This window comes from Lipotes vexillifer, unplaced genomic scaffold (genome assembly GCF_000442215.2).
Source record: "Lipotes vexillifer unplaced genomic scaffold, Lipotes_vexillifer_v1.1 scaffold500, whole genome shotgun sequence".
Taxonomy (NCBI): Eukaryota; Metazoa; Chordata; class Mammalia; order Artiodactyla; family Lipotidae; genus Lipotes; species Lipotes vexillifer.
Window position 1 is genome coordinate 1,393,703 of NW_006778765.1, and position 21,859 is coordinate 1,415,561.

At 47.6% G+C, this 21,859-nt stretch overlaps 1 protein-coding gene across 1 annotated transcript in view; it reads right to left on the minus strand.

Moving 5' to 3' along the window:
* Positions 1 to 21,859, minus strand: part of POC1A (POC1 centriolar protein A) — a 78,280-nt gene that overhangs the window by 20,263 nt on the left and 36,158 nt on the right. Inside the window, exon 10 of the mRNA XM_007451845.1 lies at positions 373 to 516. Coding sequence (XP_007451907.1) covers positions 373 to 516 — 144 coding nt within the window. The remainder of the gene's footprint in view (positions 1 to 372; positions 517 to 21,859) is intronic.

Sequence of the window (21,859 nt, forward strand, 5' to 3'; positions counted from 1 at the left end):
CAGGAATGGGGAGGCCCAGGGAGCTGGGCACCCGATCCACGGCCACAGCCGGGAGCGATGGAGCGATGTCTCTTTAATGTGCCGCCTGCATCCCCTCGGTCCTTACCTAGTTCTTTCTCCCTCTGTGCGTCCTGAACCCGTTAAAAGTGACCCGAGAATACTGGATGGTATTGAGGAATTATCGTTAACCTTGTTGGGTGTGATGACAGTGATGTGGTTAAGGAGAGAGAGAGGAAAAAAAAAAAAAGACGAAATACTAAAAGTTTTGACAGATTAAATCAAACAAACAAACCAGCACTCGCTGGCCAACTTCAAATGGCCCAAATGCCAGGCCAAGTGCAGACGATGGGGTGAATTCACGTCACGGCCTACCTGGGTGAGGACGTCCAGCTGGCCTACAATGTGCTCCAGCGTGCTGGTCAGTGTCTGAGGAATGCTGACGGGCTCTTGGGGCTGGCTCTGCATCGACTCCTGACTCCTGCCCCTGCCTGGTGGGACGGGGGAATCCACTTCTGGCTAAAGACAATGAAAGGAAAGAGAACCCCTTAGTCTTGAGTCAGTGCTTGAGGAAACACCGAGAGGAAGATCTCCTTGAAGGATCAAGTGGAAAACCACCAGCAAACTCGAGAAGACGAGTTCCAAATGTTGGTGAGCAACGGCGGTGTGGCGGGACTCCCACATCCAGGCTTGCGCGCTCCCTTCCAACCCCCCTTTCTGAGCAGGGGCCATGAGTGAGGAGTGGAATCAAAGCACCTGGCAGTCCGGGCTGCAGGGGCCTGGGAGGGATGTGCAGGTGGGCTCTTGGAGGCCCTCAGAGAGGCCGGGGGCTGCCAGCTCTTCACACGGCATGCCGTCCACTAGGCCTGTCAGAGTGCGGGACCCCTGAAGCCCAGCCTGGCTCTGAAGTCACCCTTCCTCCTGGTTAGCTCAAGGTCAATTCCTCACCCCGGGAATGGGGATGGCCCAGAACCAGCGGGAGGTTCCAACCCTGCCCTGGCCAGATCCCCTGGGAAAACAGATTCTACATGAACATCCTGGCCTGATGGCTGGCGGGAGTCAGAATCCACAGGACAGGTGCCGCGGGCTGCTTCAGACAAGACTCCAGGAACATGAGGGACTTGGTGTTTCTGCCTAAGATCCTCAGTTCCCAAATGCAGAAGCCATCCTCCTCCTCCTCCACCACCACTGAGGGCAAGTGATTTCCTAAGGGGGCTCATTCCAGTCCAATGCGTGTCCCCCAAATGTCAGGCACTGCTCTGCACATAGACAAAGGCTTCTCCTGACCCCAGAAGCATCGTGCACGTGTTCAGCGGGGTAGAATGCCGGGAGCCTCCCAAGGACACGGTGGGCAGATGCTCAGGAACCTACAGTTCCTCTGTGGACTCGCCCCCTGTGGGAATGACATGCTCAGTGAGGCCAACACTCTCGGCCAGCCCCCAAACCCCAGTAACCCATAAATGCAGCCACACTTGGGGCTCAGTGTTTTCAACCACAGCCTCACTGATGGACATTCCAAATGTTACCACATCATTCCCTGGCTTTGCCAGTCATCCAGGGCTCTCTATCGGCACTGGGAGAAAATTCAAAACCCTGGACGGGGCACCCTGCTCCTGCCTGCCTCCTTCCGCAGCTCCGCTCCCACCTCAGTGCTCCCGTGCCCAGCTCCCAGGGCCCCTCATCTACCCTTCCTTCCCCCTGCTCCGAGCATCCTGTTCTCCACTCACCTTGCAACCCCCCATGCCCAATCAGAAGCTCCTCTGTGCTCCGCACCTGGGCCTGCCCCGTCCCTGCCCTGTTCCTCCAACCACTGCGTCTCCAGGGCCAGGACACATGAGTGGGATGAATCAATGCCACACCACCCACAGGGCCTGCCACCTGCCCATGTGCCTGTGTCCCCTATTCCTGTCTTCTGCTTGCACTCATCGCTCCTCTCCCCTCTAAACCCAGGGCATCACTAGGCTCAAAGCTTGTCAACTCCCCATACACCACAGTGCCAGGGTACTCCACCCAGCACTCCTCCACCCCTCAATGCCACAGCCACTGGAGAATACTGGCTATGACTGGGGCTCACCTAGGATGCCTCACACCTGCCACTGGCAGCCGGCTTGCATCTCCTCTGAGTTGGCCCATCTTTTGGATAAATCCAGTGGCCTAGCCCCAGGAAGATGCTCTGCCCTGGACATGTTCACCTGGGCAGGCCTCAGAGTCCTTGAGAAGAATCAGCCCGGAAGAGGATTCCCAACCATCATAGAAGGGCAGTTTAGCACGTGGACCCTACCTGCACATTTTCCTTTATTAGGAAAGTGTTCTAATCTCATAGATAACAAACTCTCAAGTGCATGTCGATTTGAACTTGGAAAAATGCAGGCCCTGGTGGTTAAAGAGAAATTGAAGGTGAGACACAAGCCTGAGGAGGATTCTTGAAAGCAGGAGCAGGGCCATGTCCACATGCCCACCATCGGCCTGTCTGCTTGCAGCACTGTGGGCATTTTGTAAGACCTCGGCCCACCAAGGCTAGACTCTTCCAGTCCTCCAGGAATTGACACACTTCAGCTCTCAAAGTCCACCCCAAAAGGAAATGTTCCAGAAGCCTGGCCTTCACCTCACCGCAGCGGCCCCCAGACCCAGGCAGTGCTGTCGGGAGACAAAGCAGAGTGCAGCGGGGAAGAGCAGTGACTCGGACAGGCCGTGGTCGATATCTGAGCTCTACCACTGACCAGCTAGGCGGCCCTGGGCAAGAGGTTTAATCCCTCTGGGCCTCCACTTCCTCATCTTCTATAAAATGGGGGTGATGACTGGGCCTGCCCTTCCAAGGGCTGGGCTGTGAGAGGTGCTTATCTGCAAATCACCCACAGGCCTTTCTTGAGAAGCCAGTGCCTACTGCTTCCAAAGGACCCCCTTCCAGACCCGCACGCTCTGCCTCTGGACACCGAGTCCCCCTGGCTCCCTCAGGAAAGGGCACCAGAGGGAGGGTGGGAACCTGGCAGCCCTCTGTCCTGACAGCCAGACGGGCGCTGCCTGCTGCCTGGGAAGGAGGGGATGGAAATTCTGAGTGTTTCTGCAGAGCGGCCCAGAAATGGACAGTGCCGAGCCGAGTCTCTAGAAGCAGGGGTGGGGGGGTGAGCGCCGCTGACTTTACCAACAGGAACCCTCCTTCTGAGCCCAAGCCCAGCCAGCTCCAAGAGTACTGAGGACCGCAGCCACATGCCCAAGCCAGGGAGGTGGGCTCTGGAAGAGGGGGCTGCAGGAACCTGAGGCTCAGACAGCAAGTGACTGTCAGAAGGTACCCAGCCTCCAGCCTTGCTCACAAGTCCAGGGTTCTGCCTGCCCTGGGCTATTCCTCCAGCCACAGCATTCGCTCCTGCTCTTACCTTCACCAGGACACAGCCCTTCTCTGCAACCTTGTCCGCTCTTACCAGAAGACATTACAGCACTTGACACACCACACGTAAAGATGGCTATCGCTGTGGTTTACTTGCCACCCATGTGCCAGCATTTTATACGTCACTTCATTTACTCCCTACAATGACCCCTCACAGCAGGCACTACTAACCTTAATTTTCAGATGGGGAAGCAGGCTCAGGGAGGTTAAATCACTTGGTCTAATACAGGAAATGACGGCTGGGATCTGAACCCAAAGTACAGGCATTTCCTGACAGGAAGCAGCCTCTGACAGGTGACATGGCCTGCGGATTTGCTTCCACACCCCCAGCTCCTCTCTTCCATCCTTGTGGAGGCTCCTGGCTCCTGGCTCTAACACTCTTTGCGTCATTCCCCCACCCCACCTGCCCTGGAATGCCTGCCTGGCACAGAGCTGAACACAGAGCAGGCCCTCCACACACACTCGATGCCTCAAAGAACCAAGCCCATCATGGTGACACTCCTGTGAAATGACACCTCCCCAAGGCAAAGGGCCAGCAGTCCCGCCCCGCACAGCATCGCAGGCACTCACCTGCACTCCAGCACTCTGCAGATGTAGCATTTCCCCAAGAGCTCAGCAGATAAGCGATAAAGCAAGAGATAAGAAGATGATGGGCAAGAGCAGGAAGAGACACACTGCGAGGGCTGTGACGGGATAACAGGAGCAGTGTTTAAGGGGAGAAATCCTATCAGTGCTTTGTCTGTTCCACATCCAAGAGTACTAGGGGCCCTGCCTGGTGGTCCTCGTTAGTTCTCTCACAAGTAAGATTACAACAACATTAACCCAAACACACATACCTAGAAAGTCACACCAAGTGGACAACTTTCACTTGTACCAAATATAAACATCTTAACATCAAAAGAAAAAAAATTGATCAAACTCAGAATAGATGAATCTATTTAACTTCGTGGCGATCTCATTTGGGGTCTGTAGGTGTCCCCACCCTGGTGTGGGATCCCGGGCTCTCACAGTAGTTTAATCTACATGCCTCAGTTTCTGTTGCTGGAGCCTGTCATACGCCACCATGAGCTCGGCACTGCGCACAGTAGGAACTGCGTAAATATCTGTGGTTGCTTTCAGCCACTCAAACACATGGGTAACCAACCCATATATTTTCATTAAAAAACAAAACAGCAGGACTTCCCTGGTGGCGCAGTTGTTAAGAATCCGCCTGCCAATGCAGGGGACACGGGTTCAAGCCCTGGTCTGGGAAGATCCCACATGCCACCGAGCAACTAAGCCCACGAGCCACAACTCCTGAAGCCTGCGTGCCACAACTACGGAAGCCCACGTGCCTAGAGCCCGTGCTCTGCAACAAGAGAAGCCACCGCGATGTGAAGCCCACACACTGCAATGAAGAGTAGCCCCCGCTAGCCTCAACTAGAGAAAGCCCGTGTGCAGCAACAAAGACCCAATGCAGCAATAATAAAATATAAAATGAATAAATAAATCTTTAAAAAAAAATTTAAAAAAACAACAAAAAAAACACAAAAGAGCAGAGCTTGCAGGTCTTCCTTGTGACAAGAAATCAATCCATCTGGGATAACTTCTTGACTGGTCTCTGGACTGCCTATGGTCTCACCTTTTCATCATCAAGATGCAGGTGTGGATAAGAAGCTTCTGCCTAAGGTAGAGAAAGTTGGGGGAAGTATAAATCCTATCCTAACAAGAAAAAGAGCAACAATCTAAAAGGATCTTAACTTTTCTTAAATCAGAGAGCTGAGATCACAGAGCAAACAACTAGCCTGAAATCTAAGGAAAGGCAGACTCTTCCAAGGAAAACAGGAAGTGAGCATCGGCTCACTTCTGGCAAAGCCTGGGAAGAAGGGACGCTGAGTGCCACATAAGTGGGTGAGAAGAACTGAGTTATGCATGTTAACAAGTTGCAGAGGCTGAGAGTGGCCAGGGTGAGAATGAAGAACCCCTGGGAGCCACAGATACAAGGGGAGTTTGTACCTGCTCGCAGGGTCTTCTCCACAGACCTCCGCTGGGCATTCATGAGAAAGACCAGGTGGGGGGAAAAAAACATCCTTGAGGGTGCAGGCCTGGAAGAGGGGAGTAGACACGGAAAAGGCACGAAGCCCTGCCAAGACCCTTCTTGCCTACGGAACAAAATCCTTAAGCTACTGGGGGAAGAGCAAAAAGAGATGAAAGCCCCTCTTTCCTTGTGGGAGAGGCAGGAAACCATCCTGAGTGGAGATCATCGAGGTATTCAAAGGCTGAGGGAGGGGCAGGACTACTGAGAATGCCCTACTTCTTCTTTTTTTTTTTTTTAACATCTTTATTGGGGTATAATTGCTTTACAATGGTGTGTTAGTTTCTGCTTCATAACAAAGTGAATCAGTTATACATATACATATGTTCCCATATCTCTTCCCCCTTGTGTCTCCCTCCCTCCCACCCCTCCAGGCAGTCACAAAGCACCGATCTCCCTGTGCTATGCGGCTGCTTCCCACTAGCTATCTACCTTACGTTTGGTAGTGTATATATGTCCATGCCTCTCTCTCACTTTGTCACAGCTTACCCTTCCCGCTCCCCATATCCTCAAGTCCATTCTCTAGTAGGTCTGTGTCTTTATTCCTGTCTTACCCCTAGGTTCTTCATGACATTTGTTTTTCTTAAATTCCATATATATGTGTTAGCGTACGGTATTTGTCTTTCTCTTTCTGACTTACTTCACTCTGTATGACAGACTCTAGGTCTATCCACCTCATTACAAATAGCTCAATTTCATTTCCTTTTATGGCTGAGTAATATTCTATTGTATATATGTGCCACATCTTCTTTATCCATTCATCTGATGGACACTTAGGTTGTTTCTATCTCCGGGCTATTGTAAACAGAGCTGCAATGAACATTTTGGTACATGACTCTTTTTGAATTATGGTTTTCTCAGGGTATATGCCCAGTAGTGGGACTGTTGGGTCATATGGTAGTTCTATTTGTAGTTTTTTAAGGAACCTCCATACTGTTCTCCATAGTGGCTGTACCAATTCACATTCCCACCAGCAGTGCAAGACTGTTCCCTTTTCTCCACACCCTCTCCAGCAGTTATTTTTTCTAGATTTTTTGATGATGGCCATTCTGATTGGTGTGAGATGATATCTCACTGTAGTTTTGATTTGCATTTCTCTAATGATTAATGATGCTGAGCATTCCTTCATGTGTTTGTTGGCAGTCTGTATATCTCCTTTGGAGAAATGTCTATTTAGGTCTTCTGCCCATTTTTGGATTGGGTTGTTTTTTTTGTTATTGAGCTGCATGAGCTGCTTATAAATTTTGGAGATTAATCCTTTGTCAGTTGCTTCATTTGCAAATAGTTTCTCCCATTCTGAGGGTTGTCTTTTGGTCTTGTTTATGGTTTCCTTTGCTGTGCAAAAGATTTGAAATTTCATTAGGTCCCAATTGTTTATTTTTGTTTTTATTTCCATTTCTCTAGGAAGTGGGTCAAAAAGGACCTTGCTGTGATATATGTCATAGAGTGTTCTGCCTATGTTTTCCTCTAAGAGTTTGATAGTTTCTGGCCTTACATTTAGGTCTTTAATCCATTTTGAGCTTATATTTGTGTATGGTGTTAGGGAGTGATCTAATCTCATACTTTTACATGTACCTGTCCAGTTTTCCCAGCACCACTTATTGAAGAGGCTGTCCTTTCTCCACTGTACATTCCTGCCACCTTTATCAAAGATAAGGTGACCATATGTGCATGGGTTTATCTCTGGGCTTTCTATCCTATTCCATTGATCTATCTTTCTGTTTTTGTGCCAGTACCATACTGTCTTGATTACTGTAGCTTTGTAGTATAGTCTGAAGTCAGGCAGCCTGATTCCTCCAGCTCCATTTTTTGTTCTCAAGATTGCTTTGGCTATTCGGGGTCTTTTGTGTTTCCATACAAATTGTGAAATTTTTTGTTCTAGTTCTGTGAAAAATGCCAGTGGTAGTTTGATAGGGATTGCATTGAATCTATAGATTGCTTTGGGGAGTAGAGTCATTTTCACAATGTTGATTCTTCCAATCCAAGAACATGGTATATCTCTCCATCTGTTTGTATCATCTTTAATTTCTTTCATCAGTGTCTTATAATTTTCTGCATACAGGTCTTTTGTCTCCTTAGGTAGGTTTATTCCTAGATATTTTATTCTTTTTGTTGCAATGGTAAATGGGAGTGTTTTCTTGATTTCACTTTCAGATTTTTCATCGTTAGTATATAGGAATGCCAGAGATTTCTGTGCATTAATTTTGTATCCTGCTACTTTACCAAATTCATTGATTAGCTCTAGTAGTTTTCTGGTAGCATCTTTAGGATTCTCTATGTATAGTATCATGTCATCTGCAAACAGTGACAGCTTTACTTCTTCTTTTCCGATTTGGATTCCTTTTATTTCCTTTTCTTCTCTGATTGCTGTGGCTAAAACTTCCAAAACTATGTTGAATAAGAGTGGTGAGAGTGGGCAACCTTGTCTTGTTCCTGACCTTAGTGGAAATGCTTTCAGTTTTTCGCCATTGAGGATGATGTTGGCTGTGGGCTTGTCATATACGGCCTTTATTATATTGAGGAAAGTTCCCTCTACACCTACTTTCTGCAGGGTTTTTATCATAAATGGGTGTTGAATTTTGTCAAAAGCTTTCTCTGCATCTATTGAGATGATCATATGGTTTTTCTCCTTCAATTTGTTAATATGGTTAATCACATTGATAGATTTGCGTATATTGAAGAATCCTTGCATTCCTGGAATAAACCCCACTTGATCATGGTGTATGATCCTTTTAATGTGCTGTTGGATTCTGTTTGCTAGTATTTTGTTGAGGATTTTTGCATCTATGTTCATCAGTGATATTGGCCTGTAGTTTTCTTTCTTTGTGACATCCTTGTCTGGTTTTGGTATCAAGGTGATGGTGGCCTCGTAGAATGAGTTTGGGAGTGTTCCTCCCTCTGCTATATTTTGGAAGAGTTTGAGAAGGATAGGTGTTAGCTCTTCTCTAAATGTTTGATAGAATTCGCCTGTGAAGCCATCTGGTCCTGGGCTTTTGTTTGTTGGAAGATTTTTAATCACAGTTTCAATTTCAGTGTTTGTGATTCTTCTGTTCATATTTTCTATTTCTTCCTGATTCAGTCTTGGTAGTTTGTGCATTTCTAAGAATTTGTCCATTTCTTCCAGGTTGTCCATTTTATTGGCATAGAGTTGCTTGTAGTAATCTCTCATGATCTTTTGTATTTCTGCAGTGTCAGTTGTTACTTCTCCTTTTTCATTTCTAATTCTATTGATTTGAGTCTTCTCCCTTTTTTTCTTGATGAGTCTGGCTAATGGTTTATCAATTTTGTTTATCTTCTCAAAGAACCAGCTTTTAGTTTTATTGATCTTTGCTATTGTTTCCTTCATTTCTTTTTCATTTATTTCTGATCTGATCTTTATGATTTCTTTCCTTCTGCTAACTTTGGGGTTTTTTTGTTCTTCTTTCTCTAATTGCTTTAGGTGCAAGGTTAGGTTGTTTATTTGAGATGTTTCCTGTTTCTTAAGGTAGGATTGTATTGCTATAAACTTCCCTCTTAGAACTGCTTTTGCTGCATCCCATAGGTTTTGGGTCGTCGTGTCTCCATTGTCATTTGTTTCTAGGTGAGAATGCCCTACTTCTGAGACCCAGGGACACAGGGCCTAAGACTGAAACTGGCCCAGGCCAGCAGAGAATTCCTCCAACAAAGCTAGCAAGCACCAGGTAACAAGCAACAGCAGTCTACTGCTGGGGGAGGGACAAGACCATGACACAGACATCCTCTGAGGGGCAGGACCCCAGGGCAGGCTGAAAGCTGGGGGTGGAGCAGGAACACTGAGAAAAATCCTCCAACACCTGAACCTCACCCTAAGTACAAGGTATCAATTCCTGATAAGACTGACTATTTACCCCAGTCTCTGCTATTCTGAACATGATGTCTGGCATTCAATAAAAACTTATGAGACACTCAAAAAGGCAAGGAAAAAAAAACCCCGCTGTCAAGAGACAAAGCAATCAGCAGAATTAGATTCAGATGACTTAGATGTGGGCACTATCAGATGGAGAAAAAATAATTATGATTAATATGTTAAAGATTTTACTGGAAAGTGTGGACAACATGCATGAACTGGTGGGGAATTTCAGCAGAGAGGCAGAAATTATAAGAAAGAGTCAGTGGAAATGCTAGAAATAAGAAACCCAATACCAGATATGAAGAATGACTTTGTTGGGCTACTACTGGGTTGGCCAAAATGTTCGTTTGGGAAGAGGTTTTGGAAAAACCCGAACGATCTTCTTGGCCAGTCCAACAGTAGGCTCAGCTCAACTGAGCAAAAGAAACCAATGACCTTGAAGACAGACCAATTCCTCTAACTGAAACATAATAGGGGGAAAAAATAACAGAACAGACTACCTGTAAACTGTGGGACAATATCAAATTATCTAATACATGTGTGACTGAAATCCCAGAAGGAGAAGAAAGAGAAAAGAGACATTTCTTATAGTACAACTTTACTGGTAATGAATTCTCTCAGCTTTGGTTTGTCTGGAAAAAAAAAGGGGGGGGGTCTTTATCTCTCCATTCTTAAAAGATTTTTTTTCTGCATATAGAATTCTGGGTTGACAGTTTTTTCTTTGGATACTTTAAAAATGTTACTTCCATGTCTTCCAGCCTGTGCAGTTTTATGAGAATAGTTCTGTAATTCTTACCTTTGATCCTCTGTATATAATGTCTCCTTTCTTTATCTACCTTTAAGAGTTTCTCTTAATCTTTGGTTTCAGAAGCTTGAATATAATTTGTGTAGGGTTCTGTTTTGTTTTTGTTTTTTCTTCAGCCTGCTTGTCATTTCTCTGAGCTTCTTGGATCTGTGGTTTGATGCCTTTCATCATTTTCCAAAAATTCTTGGCCATTATGTTTTCAATAGCACCAAAAAACATGAAATGTGTTATTAGTTTTCTATGGCTGTTCTAAAAAAAAATTGTCACATTTGGTGGCTTAAAATAACAGAAATTTATTCTCTCAGAGTTCTGGAGGCTGGAAGTCTGAAATTAAGATATCAAAAGGGCCTCACTCCCTCTGGAGGCACTAAGAATCCTTTCTTGCCTCTTCCAGCTTCTGGTGGCTCCAGAATTCCTTGGCTTATGGCTGCATAACTCCACCCTCTGCTTCCATCTTCACATGGCCTTCTCTTCCCAGTGTATCTCTTATAAGGACGCCTGTCACTGGATTTAGGGCCAACCTAATAATACAAGATGATCTAATCTCAAGATCCTTAACTTAAGCACATTGGCAAAGACGCTTTCACCAAGTAAGGTCACATTCACAGATTCTGGGGGTTAGGATGTAGACATATTTCTTGGCGGCGGGGGGGCACTATTCAACCCACTACAAAATGCTTAGATATAAATCAAACAACATATGTACAAAATCTGTATGCAGTAAACTAAAATACACTGATGAGAAAAGACTAATATCAATGAAGAGATATACCATGCTCATGTACTGAAGGCTCAAAGTTGTTAAGATGCCAGCTCTCCCCCAAATCATCTATAGCAATCAAAAAGCTTATTCCAAAATTTATATGGAAAGGCAAAGGAACTAGAAAAGCCAAAACATTTTTGAAAAAAAGAACAAAACTAGAGGACTCACATTACCTGATTTTATGACTTAGTCTAAAGCTAAAGCAATCAAGACAGTGTGGCATTGGTGAAAGGACAGACACATAGATCAGTGAACAAATAGAGTCCAGAAATATACACACAGATATATGGCCAATTAATTTTTTTAAATGGTACACCACTTACCAGAGAGAAAATAAAATAGTATTTTCAACAATTGCTGGAAAAATTGGAATCCTTATGCAAAAAAATGAGTTTCAGTACATATCTCATACCGTATACAAAAAGTAACTCAGAAATGATTCATAGACCTAAATGTAAAACCTAAAACTATAATACTGGTATGAATTTTTCTTCTAAAACATAGGAGAACATCTTTGTGACCTTGGGATAGGTAGATTTCTTAGATATGACAGCCAAAGTATGATCCATAAAAGAAAAAGCCAATACAATGAACTTCATCAAAATTCAAAACTTCTGCTCTTTGAAAGACACTGTTAAGAAAATGAAAACACAAACCACAGACTGGGAGAAAATATTTGCAAGTCACATATCTGGTAAAGAACTTGTATCCAGAACACCTAAGAACTTTCATAATTCAATAAGACAACTAATTTAAAGAACAGGCAAAAGATTTGAAGACACTTCACCAAAGAACATATAAAGATAACAAACAAACATAAAAAAAATGTTCTACATCCTCAGTCATCAGGAAAATGCAAGTTAAAATCACCACAAGATATCACTTATAAACCTATTACAATGCTTTAGAGTTAAAAAGATTGACCATCCCAAGTGCTGGGGAGGAGGTGGAGGAATTTGAACTCTCATACACTGCTGGTGAGAATGCAAGATGGAACAACCACTTTGGAAGACAGTTTGACAATAACATAAAACGCTAAGCATATACCCATTACATGTCTCAGCCATTCCACTCCTAGATATTTACCCAAAAAGAATGGAAGCATATGTCCATAGAAAGATATGTATGTAAAAGTTTACAGCAGCTTTATTTGTAATAGCCCCAAATTTGAAAATAACCCAAGTGTTCACAGACAAACAAACTGTATATCCATTTGATGGAGTAGTACTCAGCAATAAAAAGAAATGAACTATTGATAAATGTAACAACATGGGTGTATCTCAAAATAATTAAGCTGAAAGAAACCAGACTGAAAAGAACATATAACTATACGATTTCAATTAAAAATGCAGAAAAAAGACTCGTAGTTGCCTGGGGCTGGAGGTGGAGGGACTGGATTGACTACAAAGAAGCACAAGGAAATTTGGAGGGATGATGGAAATATTCTATAACATGATCATGGTTGTGAGTACATGATTGTCGAAACTCAGAGAATGGTTCACTTTTTTAAATGGTGAATGTTACTATTTGTGTACTAATAAATCTGACTTAAAAAAGAAAAAGATGCAGTTACAACCAAAATGCCCCTAGGATTTTGACACTGGCCCAACAGGCCCATCACATGACACTGCACTTGACACTACCCATCATTGCCACTCTGCACTCAAGGTGAAAATCACTGCCTCGCCACGGGACATTACCAGTGGGCAAAACCCAAGGCTAAAGACCACGGGTCAGGCCCGTGAGGTCCACCATTGGTCTGGGGATGATGGTTTCCAAATGCAGAAGGTCAGAGTCACATTTCAGTGACTCCCCAGTTGTTAGCAGATGTCTCAAGCAGGGTTTTCCAAGCAGCAGCTGCCCAGTCTATGGAACTTCAGGTCTCAGCTGCTTAGGGGTCCATACACAGTTTGACAGTCATGAGCAAATGAGGTCTACATACACCTGGCCAGAAGCCAGGAGGGGCTGGAGTTCTACCATGAAGATGTCATGAGCTGACTTGACAGAATGCCCCCCTCTAGCTGGGTGGGGTGGTCAATTATTAACACCTGCTTAAGATGGAAATTTCTCCTTCTCTTTTAGTCTCTAACACCGGACCTTGCCCCCTGCCCAGCCTGCTCCAGAAACTAAAACTCTGTAACAGACAAAAGTATCTAGGAACTAACTGGCCCAAGGCTTGGGTCTGGCCAGAAAGGGGAGCCAGAGGTGACCCAGGCCCAAGATCTAGACTGTCTCACCAGTTACCCTCCTAGTATAGACCCTGAGTACAAAACGAAGAAATGGACAGACACACACACCATGGTTGAATCTTTTCAACTTAATCTTTCATTGAACTGCTCACCACATAGTCTGCTAAGCAAGGGTGCAGATTCACAGACACAGACGTTCCTTGGTTTTCACCTCAGGCCTTTGGCTTTGACAATTTGCCTCATGGAAAGTTAACAGGCAACCAGTTCGCCTGCCTCCCTGTCTGCTAAACCTGGCCCTGGCGAGGAGAGCAGGGGACAGAGCAGAGCTCACTTGGGCTCTGCTCAGCGCCAGCTTCTCAAGTGGAAATAGACACAGCTGTTTTCTCAAATCAAAGCTCAAAAGAAACCTGGTACTGTATTCCCCGCACATATTTGTGGACTAGATCTACTACAGCCTTGTCTGCCCTATAATTTAGGGTTCCGGCCTGGAGTCCAACAAGAGAGGAAACTTCTGGTTCTAAACATAGCCTTGAACCCAAGAGGAATTCTAGTTTCTTAAAATCATCTAATTGTCTGGCAATCTTGCCAATGTTCTTCCAAGCCAGCCCAAGTATGTGTGTGTGGTTTGGTTACCGCTGCTGGCTTTTGTCTAGAGTATGAATGTGCAGGGTGCCTCCATGTGTTCCCCACACCAGGCTCCCAAGGACAGTGAGCTAAGAGGCTCGGGGGGATGGGGCTGGACAGCTTCCTTTGAACTCAATCAGACTCTCCAAGATGACAGATCCCAATTCAGTGTAAGAGCCACCCCGTGACCCCAGGCTCCACCAACAGGAAGCAGACAGGGTGTCCTCTGAACTAAGAACCATGAAGCGGTCAAAGGATGGGTCTAACCTGGAGGATGAGGGATCCACGTGCCTCACCCAGGTCACCTCACACAGAACCAGTGCCGTCCAGGCACCAAGACCACAGGCAGCTTGGCCCACTTTCTCACCTCACAGTCCCCTCCTGAGGGTCCCTCTGAGGCAGGGGCCACAGCTGCCTCTGTCATCCTATTACACCTGTGTGGGTCACAGGCCTCCCTGGCATGTGGGAGGTGTTAAATGCACAAACCACGGAACCCCCATCTCCTCACTCAGGCCCAAAGCAAGACCAAGGCTCCCACCCCCAGGACTATGTCAGCCACTCCTGGGCTCAACCCCAGCCATCTCCTGCTGACTCCCAAGACGTGCTCTCTGATACTTAGTTTCCGAGTATTTCTCCCCACACAAGAGGGCTGACTTATACAGCTAAATGTGTTTCAAAGGCGTGAAAGGAAGGCCTTGGTAAGAAGCAGGAAACAGGAAGTCATTCCAATGTCCAGATATGCCCCCAGGAGAAAAAAGTAGGGCAGGGGAGGACTGTCCTACTGAAACAACACGTGAGGGAAGCTGTGGGGAGAATCGGGGGAGGACGAAACGGGGAGAGGAAGGCTAAGCAGTTGCAAACTGGTGGCAGCCATGAGAAAGCAAGCAGACCATCATGCAGCGAGAACTTTCCTGTGCCCAGGGGAGGTCCTGGCTCTCCTGGTTCCGAGCGTGGAGGAAAACCAACCCAGGCTTTAGCGGTGGAAGCCCTCCAGGTCATCACACCTGGTACAGCCAGAAACACGCTTATAGGTAGCAAGGCAGAGCCCAAGGCTCAGGGACACGGATGAGAAGGAACAGGGCAGGGCAGAGTGGTGGGGTCCTCCACACAGCCCAGGGAAGCCTCAGGAGGAGGCGATGCTGCACAGCATCTGCTGCCAGTCTGCCCAGAGTTCCTGGAGAGGGTGCACCTCTGGAGCATTTTGAGAAACGACAACGTCCACAAGCAGACAACGCTGCCCTGCGGTCCCCATGCTGCTGACCAATACCTTTGTAAGAACTCCCTTTGAACACAACCTGTTTCCTGTAGGGCCGGCTCCTGCTCAGTTCAGCTCCACACACGTCACTAAGGGCCCACTCCAGGCTGGGTGCTAAGTAGCTCAGGTTGTTACCTCCTACCTTGAGACAAAAACACCTGCCCTCCCCACCACAAACACCTGAACTGAGACACCCTAGGCAGGAAATCAAGGCTTCTGATAAAGCTTAAGTGTTAACTGTTGGTTTTATTTTGTTTTTTTAAATTAAACTGCTTTGAACTAATTTTAGACTTAGAGAAAGGTTGCAAAAAACAGTACAGAAAATTTCCATATATCCCTCCCCAAGGCTCCCTCAGTGTTAACGTCTTACATAACCATTAGTACAATGGTCATGCCAGGAAATTAACATTGGGACCTTTCCATTAACCAAACCAAGGAAGGGCTCCATTTGAGCTTTATCAGTTTACCCATTAATGTCCTTGGATCCTGGTGTTCCAGAATCCTATCCAGGATCCCACACTGCATTCAGTTTTCTTAGTCTCCTGCGAATCTGTCCAGCTCCTCAGTTTTCCCTTGTCTTTCATGACCTTGACATTTTTGAAGAGTACTGGTCAGTTTTGTTGTCAAATGTCCCTCAGTTTGGATCTGTTTGAAGTTTTCTCACAATTGGGGTGAGGTTATGCATTTTTGACAAGAGCACCACAAAAGCTATATGCATGACACCACAGGGCTCACACGGACAGGTCTTATATATCAGACAGGTCTTATATATCTTATATATCAGCGATGTTGACCTCAATCAATGGTGATGTTGACCTCCCTGCCAGGTTTCTCCAACGCAAAGTTACATCTTTCCCTGTGTAGTCAATCATGGGGCACTGTGGCTTGGCACTGTGGCTCTTTAAAAGGGAACGTGTGGCTGTCATTACAAACTCTGCGTGTCAGCCCGGCTTGCTGATGGCCGCAGCTGCCCCACAGATGAGAGGCATCTAATGAAGATGAGCGGCAGAGCCGACATCTCTGGAAGCCGCCGTCTCTGTAAGCCGCCGAAGCTCTCGGTGACAAAGAGGAACAGTAGCAGTTTATTTATAGACCCACTTGAAGACAGCTCATTGTAACTACTGGAGTTGAATTTTTAAAACCTCGGGAACAAAGGCTGGCTATTTTAAACTCTCCTTGCACTTAGTTCAATGGAGAGTGTTAGAGGCACCAACCATCCCCGGGCACCACTCCCACCACTCGGCAATTCATATTTTGTGCAGCATCTCAGGATAGGAGCAGAGCCTGTCAAGACAGATAACCAGGACCAGCTCTGCCTACCCCGCAGAGGCGGCGGGCCTCTGATGAGCCAAAGCCCTCACCCTGGTGCTGCCCAGGGAGGAGCTGAGGGAGGCTGCCTCCCCCCACCCCAACCCCGGTGTCTCACAGCTTCCCTTTCCTGGAAAATGAAGCTGCACACAGCTGTTGTGAATCAAGGTTACATCACCCCTCTCCCTCCCTCCCCCTGCAGGCTGTGAAGAGGGACAGCGCACCCCAGCGGACGCCTGCCCCAGGACAGCTGGCAGTAGCTGGCCCACCTGCGCTGACACATCTCCAGGCTAGGACAAGGGCGTCCTGGAGCTCAGAGTACACAACTCTCCCTTGGGAGGGTGGGAGGGTGGAGCCCCAAGGCTCCGCCTGGCCCGGCCCAACTGCAGCTCTAAGCTAAGAGCGCTCAACCTCTCCATGTAGCAGGACCATGGTGAGAAGGGGAGACGTGGGCTTTCAAAGGCTCCCACGTCCCTATTTGAACAAAGAGCACACAACAATATTCTTGACACAATGCAGAAAAATGTGAACATGGACTAGGCATCTGATATTAAGGAAATATTAATTTTGTTGGATGTGATAAGAGCACTGCAGTTATTTAACCCAGAAAAATCTTTATTTAGGGCAACATATCTGGATTAAACAAAAATATTCCAACTCTTCTAAAAAAGGGTGGGAGGAGATGAACAAAATAAGATCGGCAAAATGCTAAAGCCAGGTAAAGGACACATGTGGGGGGTGGTTCATTATATTATTTTCTCTACTTTTTGTGCTAGCTTGAAAATTTCCACAATACAAAGGGTATTTTTTGTTGTTGGTAAAAAATTAAAAAAATAAAAGCTCCAGGCTACTTGAGTGCGCTGTGGAGCTGAGGCCAGGCAAGTGGGACCCCAGGAGGAAGGTGAGGCACAGGATCACCCCCACTCTGGTGTTTCAAGCACAGGAGGCAAATTAGGCTGAATCCACAAACGTTCAGACCAGCTTTTGGCCCTGCCATAGAGAAAGCCCCATGGCACCAAGAGCATTCAGTGAACCCTGCAGCAATGTCCGGACCTTCAAAGAAACTAATTTTAAGATAATCTCCATGGAAACCATCTATTCTGATTTTTTCCATGGTAACCAATGAGAACATAAACACACGCATTATCCAACACCCTTATACCACATGGGCAACGCTGCCATCCAATCTGGAAAATACAAGCTGAAAAGGGATTTTTTCCATTGAAAATGAAAAGGACTAAAACTTCTAGTCCAGACATGTAGATTCTCCCACCCTCCACTGCCCACACCACCCCTTGCCACCTGCCCCCAAACTGACAAACCAGGTGAGAAAGTGGTTTCCTTCATTTAGCCTGGGACCATCAAACACGGCAAAAGGAAAGCGCCAGAGCCTGCCTCTGGCCTCACACACTCAACCCACGCTGCCCACAGACAGCAGAATGTGTCCACTGAACTCTGATTTCCTGAACATTCTGCTCAGGTGTACAGATGCATGTTGGGCACCACATGGAGACCAAGGCCCCGGGCCTCCAGGGCAACAAGTTCGGCCTGTGAAAAACTGACCGTGGCAGAGAGGGGCTGCTCCACCAAGCACAGCGCTCTGGGTAGGTGGACCAGGAAGATTTCACAAGCTGCTGTCCTTCCTAGGAAGGCTGCATGGAGGAGGTGCCATCTGCAAAGAGACTAAAAGGAGGAGCACGGCTCTGCTGGGGAACAGCGGGGTGGAGCCAAAGAATCACAGTCAGATTTAAGCAACTGGGTCTATTTCCACCTGTGGCTCATTTCTTCCATTTTCAGGTTTCTAGGTTTGAAAGCAGCATGGAAGGGAGGAAGGGAGGAAGGGAGGGAGGGAGGAAGGGAGGGAAGGAGGGAGGGAGGAAGGAAGGAAGGAAAGAAGGAAGGACAGAAGGAAGGAAGGAAGGGAGGGAGGAAACCCTTGCTGTTCCTTACCCTGGAGGACTTGCCTATGTAAGAAACAGCTTGATTATACATTGGTGAAGCAGAATGCCTCTCCTTGGGATTTTTCCATTTAAGATTCATGTTCTACACCATCTTTGCTCTCACAGGTCAGAACATCTTAACAGACAGCATGTCTGTCCTTAAAGCAGCCCCACTGCCCTCAGTTTCAGATGACATCTCTCTCTTTGCGGTATACCCCAGAGTCCTCCCTGTAACTGAATGTTGTGTACAACACACACTCCCTATTTTAAGTCAGAAAATCACAAACATACTCCACAGTTGGGAGATACTTGTTCAGCCATTTTTTCACAATACACTCAGATGCCCCTCTCTACTTCGCATGCATTGCCTCTGCTGGCTCTCTGTGGAGAGGGGACTTGTCAGCGTGGCCTAACCAGGCTGTGGATGTTTATCATCGCTGTCACCAAAATGGTAGCATCACTGCAGTGGCCCCAGGGCTGAAACAAAGGCACTCTGAGGCATGCGGTGTGCCCTGCCCAGGGCTGTGTGTGCCTTGTAGTAAAGCACCACAATGTCAGGACCCCACCGTTCTGTGATTTGGGCTCGATTCCCCATGTGCAACTGTGGAATCTCCACTGACCTTGAACCCATGCCTTGGCTGCCAGGGGGAAATGAAACCCAAAACAGCTCTGAGTCCCTTGAAAGAGATGAGAGCTCTCACAGGTGTGTGTGAGAGCCCAGGTTCACACACCAGGTGTGTCCCGATGCATGCAGAGCTGGACACAAGGGCGTCCAGGCTTTGTCTGGATTCCACACTGTGACTATCTTAATACATCTTGCCCTGGATTTCTGAGACTACGTCCCCTGTTGGTTTAAGTCATTAATAGGCCTTGCTTCCTAAGAATTGTGCCATTTTCCTCTGGATAGGGACCTTGTGAAAGGGATGGGAATTTTCCAGTGGCGGGAAACTACCATCAGCCCCTCAAAAGGGCAGCTCAGAGAAGGGAGTTCAGTTACTGCCCCATCCCACAGCCCCATCCTCTTGGTGCCACTGCTGTCATCATTGTTTCAGGGCTTGTTCCTGCTCTTGCTACCTGGAGGCACTTCCCCAAAAGGCTCTACAAAAAAGACCTCCACCTGGGGGTTAAAATGTTGGGCCACAAGCACCCAGGCCGTCTCAAGCTCAGGTGTCAGAGACTCACCTGCCAGCTTCCCTAAAGGCCCAGCAGACTCTGGAGGATGGGAGGTGACCTAGGCACCCCCATCTGCAGGGTAAGAGGTGGACACTAAGGACAATGCAGGAGGCAGGTGGCCTGGAGAACATGGATTCAAGCACTGATGACTGAACTGCTGCAGCAGCACTAATGGCCAGGACAGGAGCTGAGAGAGGATGACAGGCCCGGCAGAGGCCCGGCAGAGTCCCACAGAGGGCTGCCCTGGGTCCCATCCTCTAACTGATATCCTTGGCTGGTAATAAAACCACACATCTGCCTGCCCAGTTGTAAACAGAGCTCAGTGGGTTTAAAGAGTGCCTTTAGGTCTAAAGAGCCTAAAGGGCAGCACTGGGATTTCTTTGAACACCGCACCAAGATCAGAACCAACCACACCGCTTTTCCTCTTCTGGAAAGCGGAAGACTACAATGCTTCAAACTGGGCTGAAGGGACACCAATTCTCCAGGTGCCTCTCCCAAGCTGTAGCCCCGTGAGCCATAGAAACTTGCTAAGATGGACAGAGACTCTCTCTTTCCAGCCACCTCCCTGCCCGCGATGCCACGGTGTCAATCGGCTAGACTGTTTTCCAACCAACCAGCAGCATCAGCGTCACCTAGAAATTTGTTAGGAATGTAAATTCCTTACTGAATCAGACACTCTAGGGATGGGGCAAGCTGAATTTTAACAAGCCCTTAGGGTGATTCTGATGCACACTAAAGTTTGAGAACCACTGCAAGAGGCTTGCTGCAATAAATGTCAAATGTTAAAAGGCCTGTCTCCTCACTCCACTGCCAGGAAGCCCAGTAACTCTGCCTGATGCGTTTCTGCAAACATTGTTCTCGTCAAAGGCAACCCCTCCCTTCTTGTAAACACAGTAATTATTTAACATGTGCCCGGTAGCAGCCCTGACCCACCTCCCAGCAAGTCAGTTGTAGCCTCTGGAAGGAAAGGAGAGGGCGTCCCACCTGCCTCCCAGTACTGGATACAACAGGTCAGCGGGGAGGGCTCAGCCCCTCACTCTGATCCCTGGACCCAGGAAGCCCCTCTGCTAGGGGCGTCGAATATCTGGTGCTCCTCGACTATGCACAGCCACGTTACCCATCAGCTACTGTCCAAGGGTGCTCTGTTCAAGCAGGAAACTTTCTTTAAATATCGCCGTTTGGTGACAAATATTGAATCTTCTATATTTCTAGTCTCCTCTGTCTTCCCATGGAAACTAAGAAACCTAGAGCACTTTCCACGACTTCCATTCAGGTAAAGGTGGGGAAAACGCAATCTGAGTGTGGAGTGAGGCATCTGTCGGAGCACCTCTATCGCCCAGGGTCAACAAAGGCTGCGGCGGCTGCCCTGCCCTGCCCTCACCCCTGTAGGATGGTCTTTTGCAGAGTGAGCCGGTAAAATGGAAAATGCCCAGAGAAGTAATGTACTCTGGGGGGAGAAATCAGGATACAGAGAATCCAGATGACCTGTCTGAGGTTACAGGAGAGATGTGCCACATCCAGCCAGGCCCCAGCCTTGGCTTGGAACAGGATACAGGGGCAATACTGCCAGCCAAGCTCTTAAAGTGGCTCCCAGAGCCAGAAGTTTCCAGCATCATCCACCTCCCTAGGAGGGCTGCCCGAGAATCCTCTCCAGTACAGCCATCCTTGTAAGATTGCTGTCCTCACCGCAGGAAGCACCTGGCCAGCCAGGTCTCTTATTGTTCCCCTGTACTGTGCCCAGCCCCAGGCCATTCCAGGTGATCTGGAGACACCTCACAGAACAGGAACCTCGGGGTCTTAGCGGGGGGAATAACGGGGACCAGCAATGGGGAGTCAAATTTCACCAAGGGTGAGGGGCATGCAGACACCAGAGGCCCCAAGGCGGTGCTGCCAGGACTCAACACAAGTGCACACACACAAAACTGATGAGGAGTTGTTTCTGAGTCACCAGAGTCTGTCCTGTGCTGGGCTTGCATATCTGTCCCAGGGGCTGAGGAGGCTAGGATGCCCACTGAGAAATGGGGAGAATACCTCTTGATCATTTCCAGTCTAGGGTCTCTTAGTTTTGCTAACAAAAGGGCTGAGACCCAAGGGCACAGGCTTGATTGGTACCTAGGCCACTCACCATCAGGTGACCTTTGGGATCAGGTTTCTCCTCTGTGCAGCACAGCGGGCAGGAATGAATTATCCCATGGGAGTCATCCACTAAGTCCCAGGAAACATGAAAACAAAGTCCCCACTGTTCCTAAGTCAGCCCCCAAGGCCCAGGCCCTGCCAGGCCCAACAATGGCCAAACCAGGCAAGAAGGTACTGGGAGGGGCCAGGGAGCATCTGCTTTCCTATGTTTCTCACCAGGCTCTCGTTCACATGGATGAAGGAGACTGTGGAAGGCCAGCTATTCAGCCAGAGGGTGCAGCAGAGTGAGAGCCCCCAGCACATTAAGAGGCACATCTCGACCCCCACAGATGCCCCGAGCCC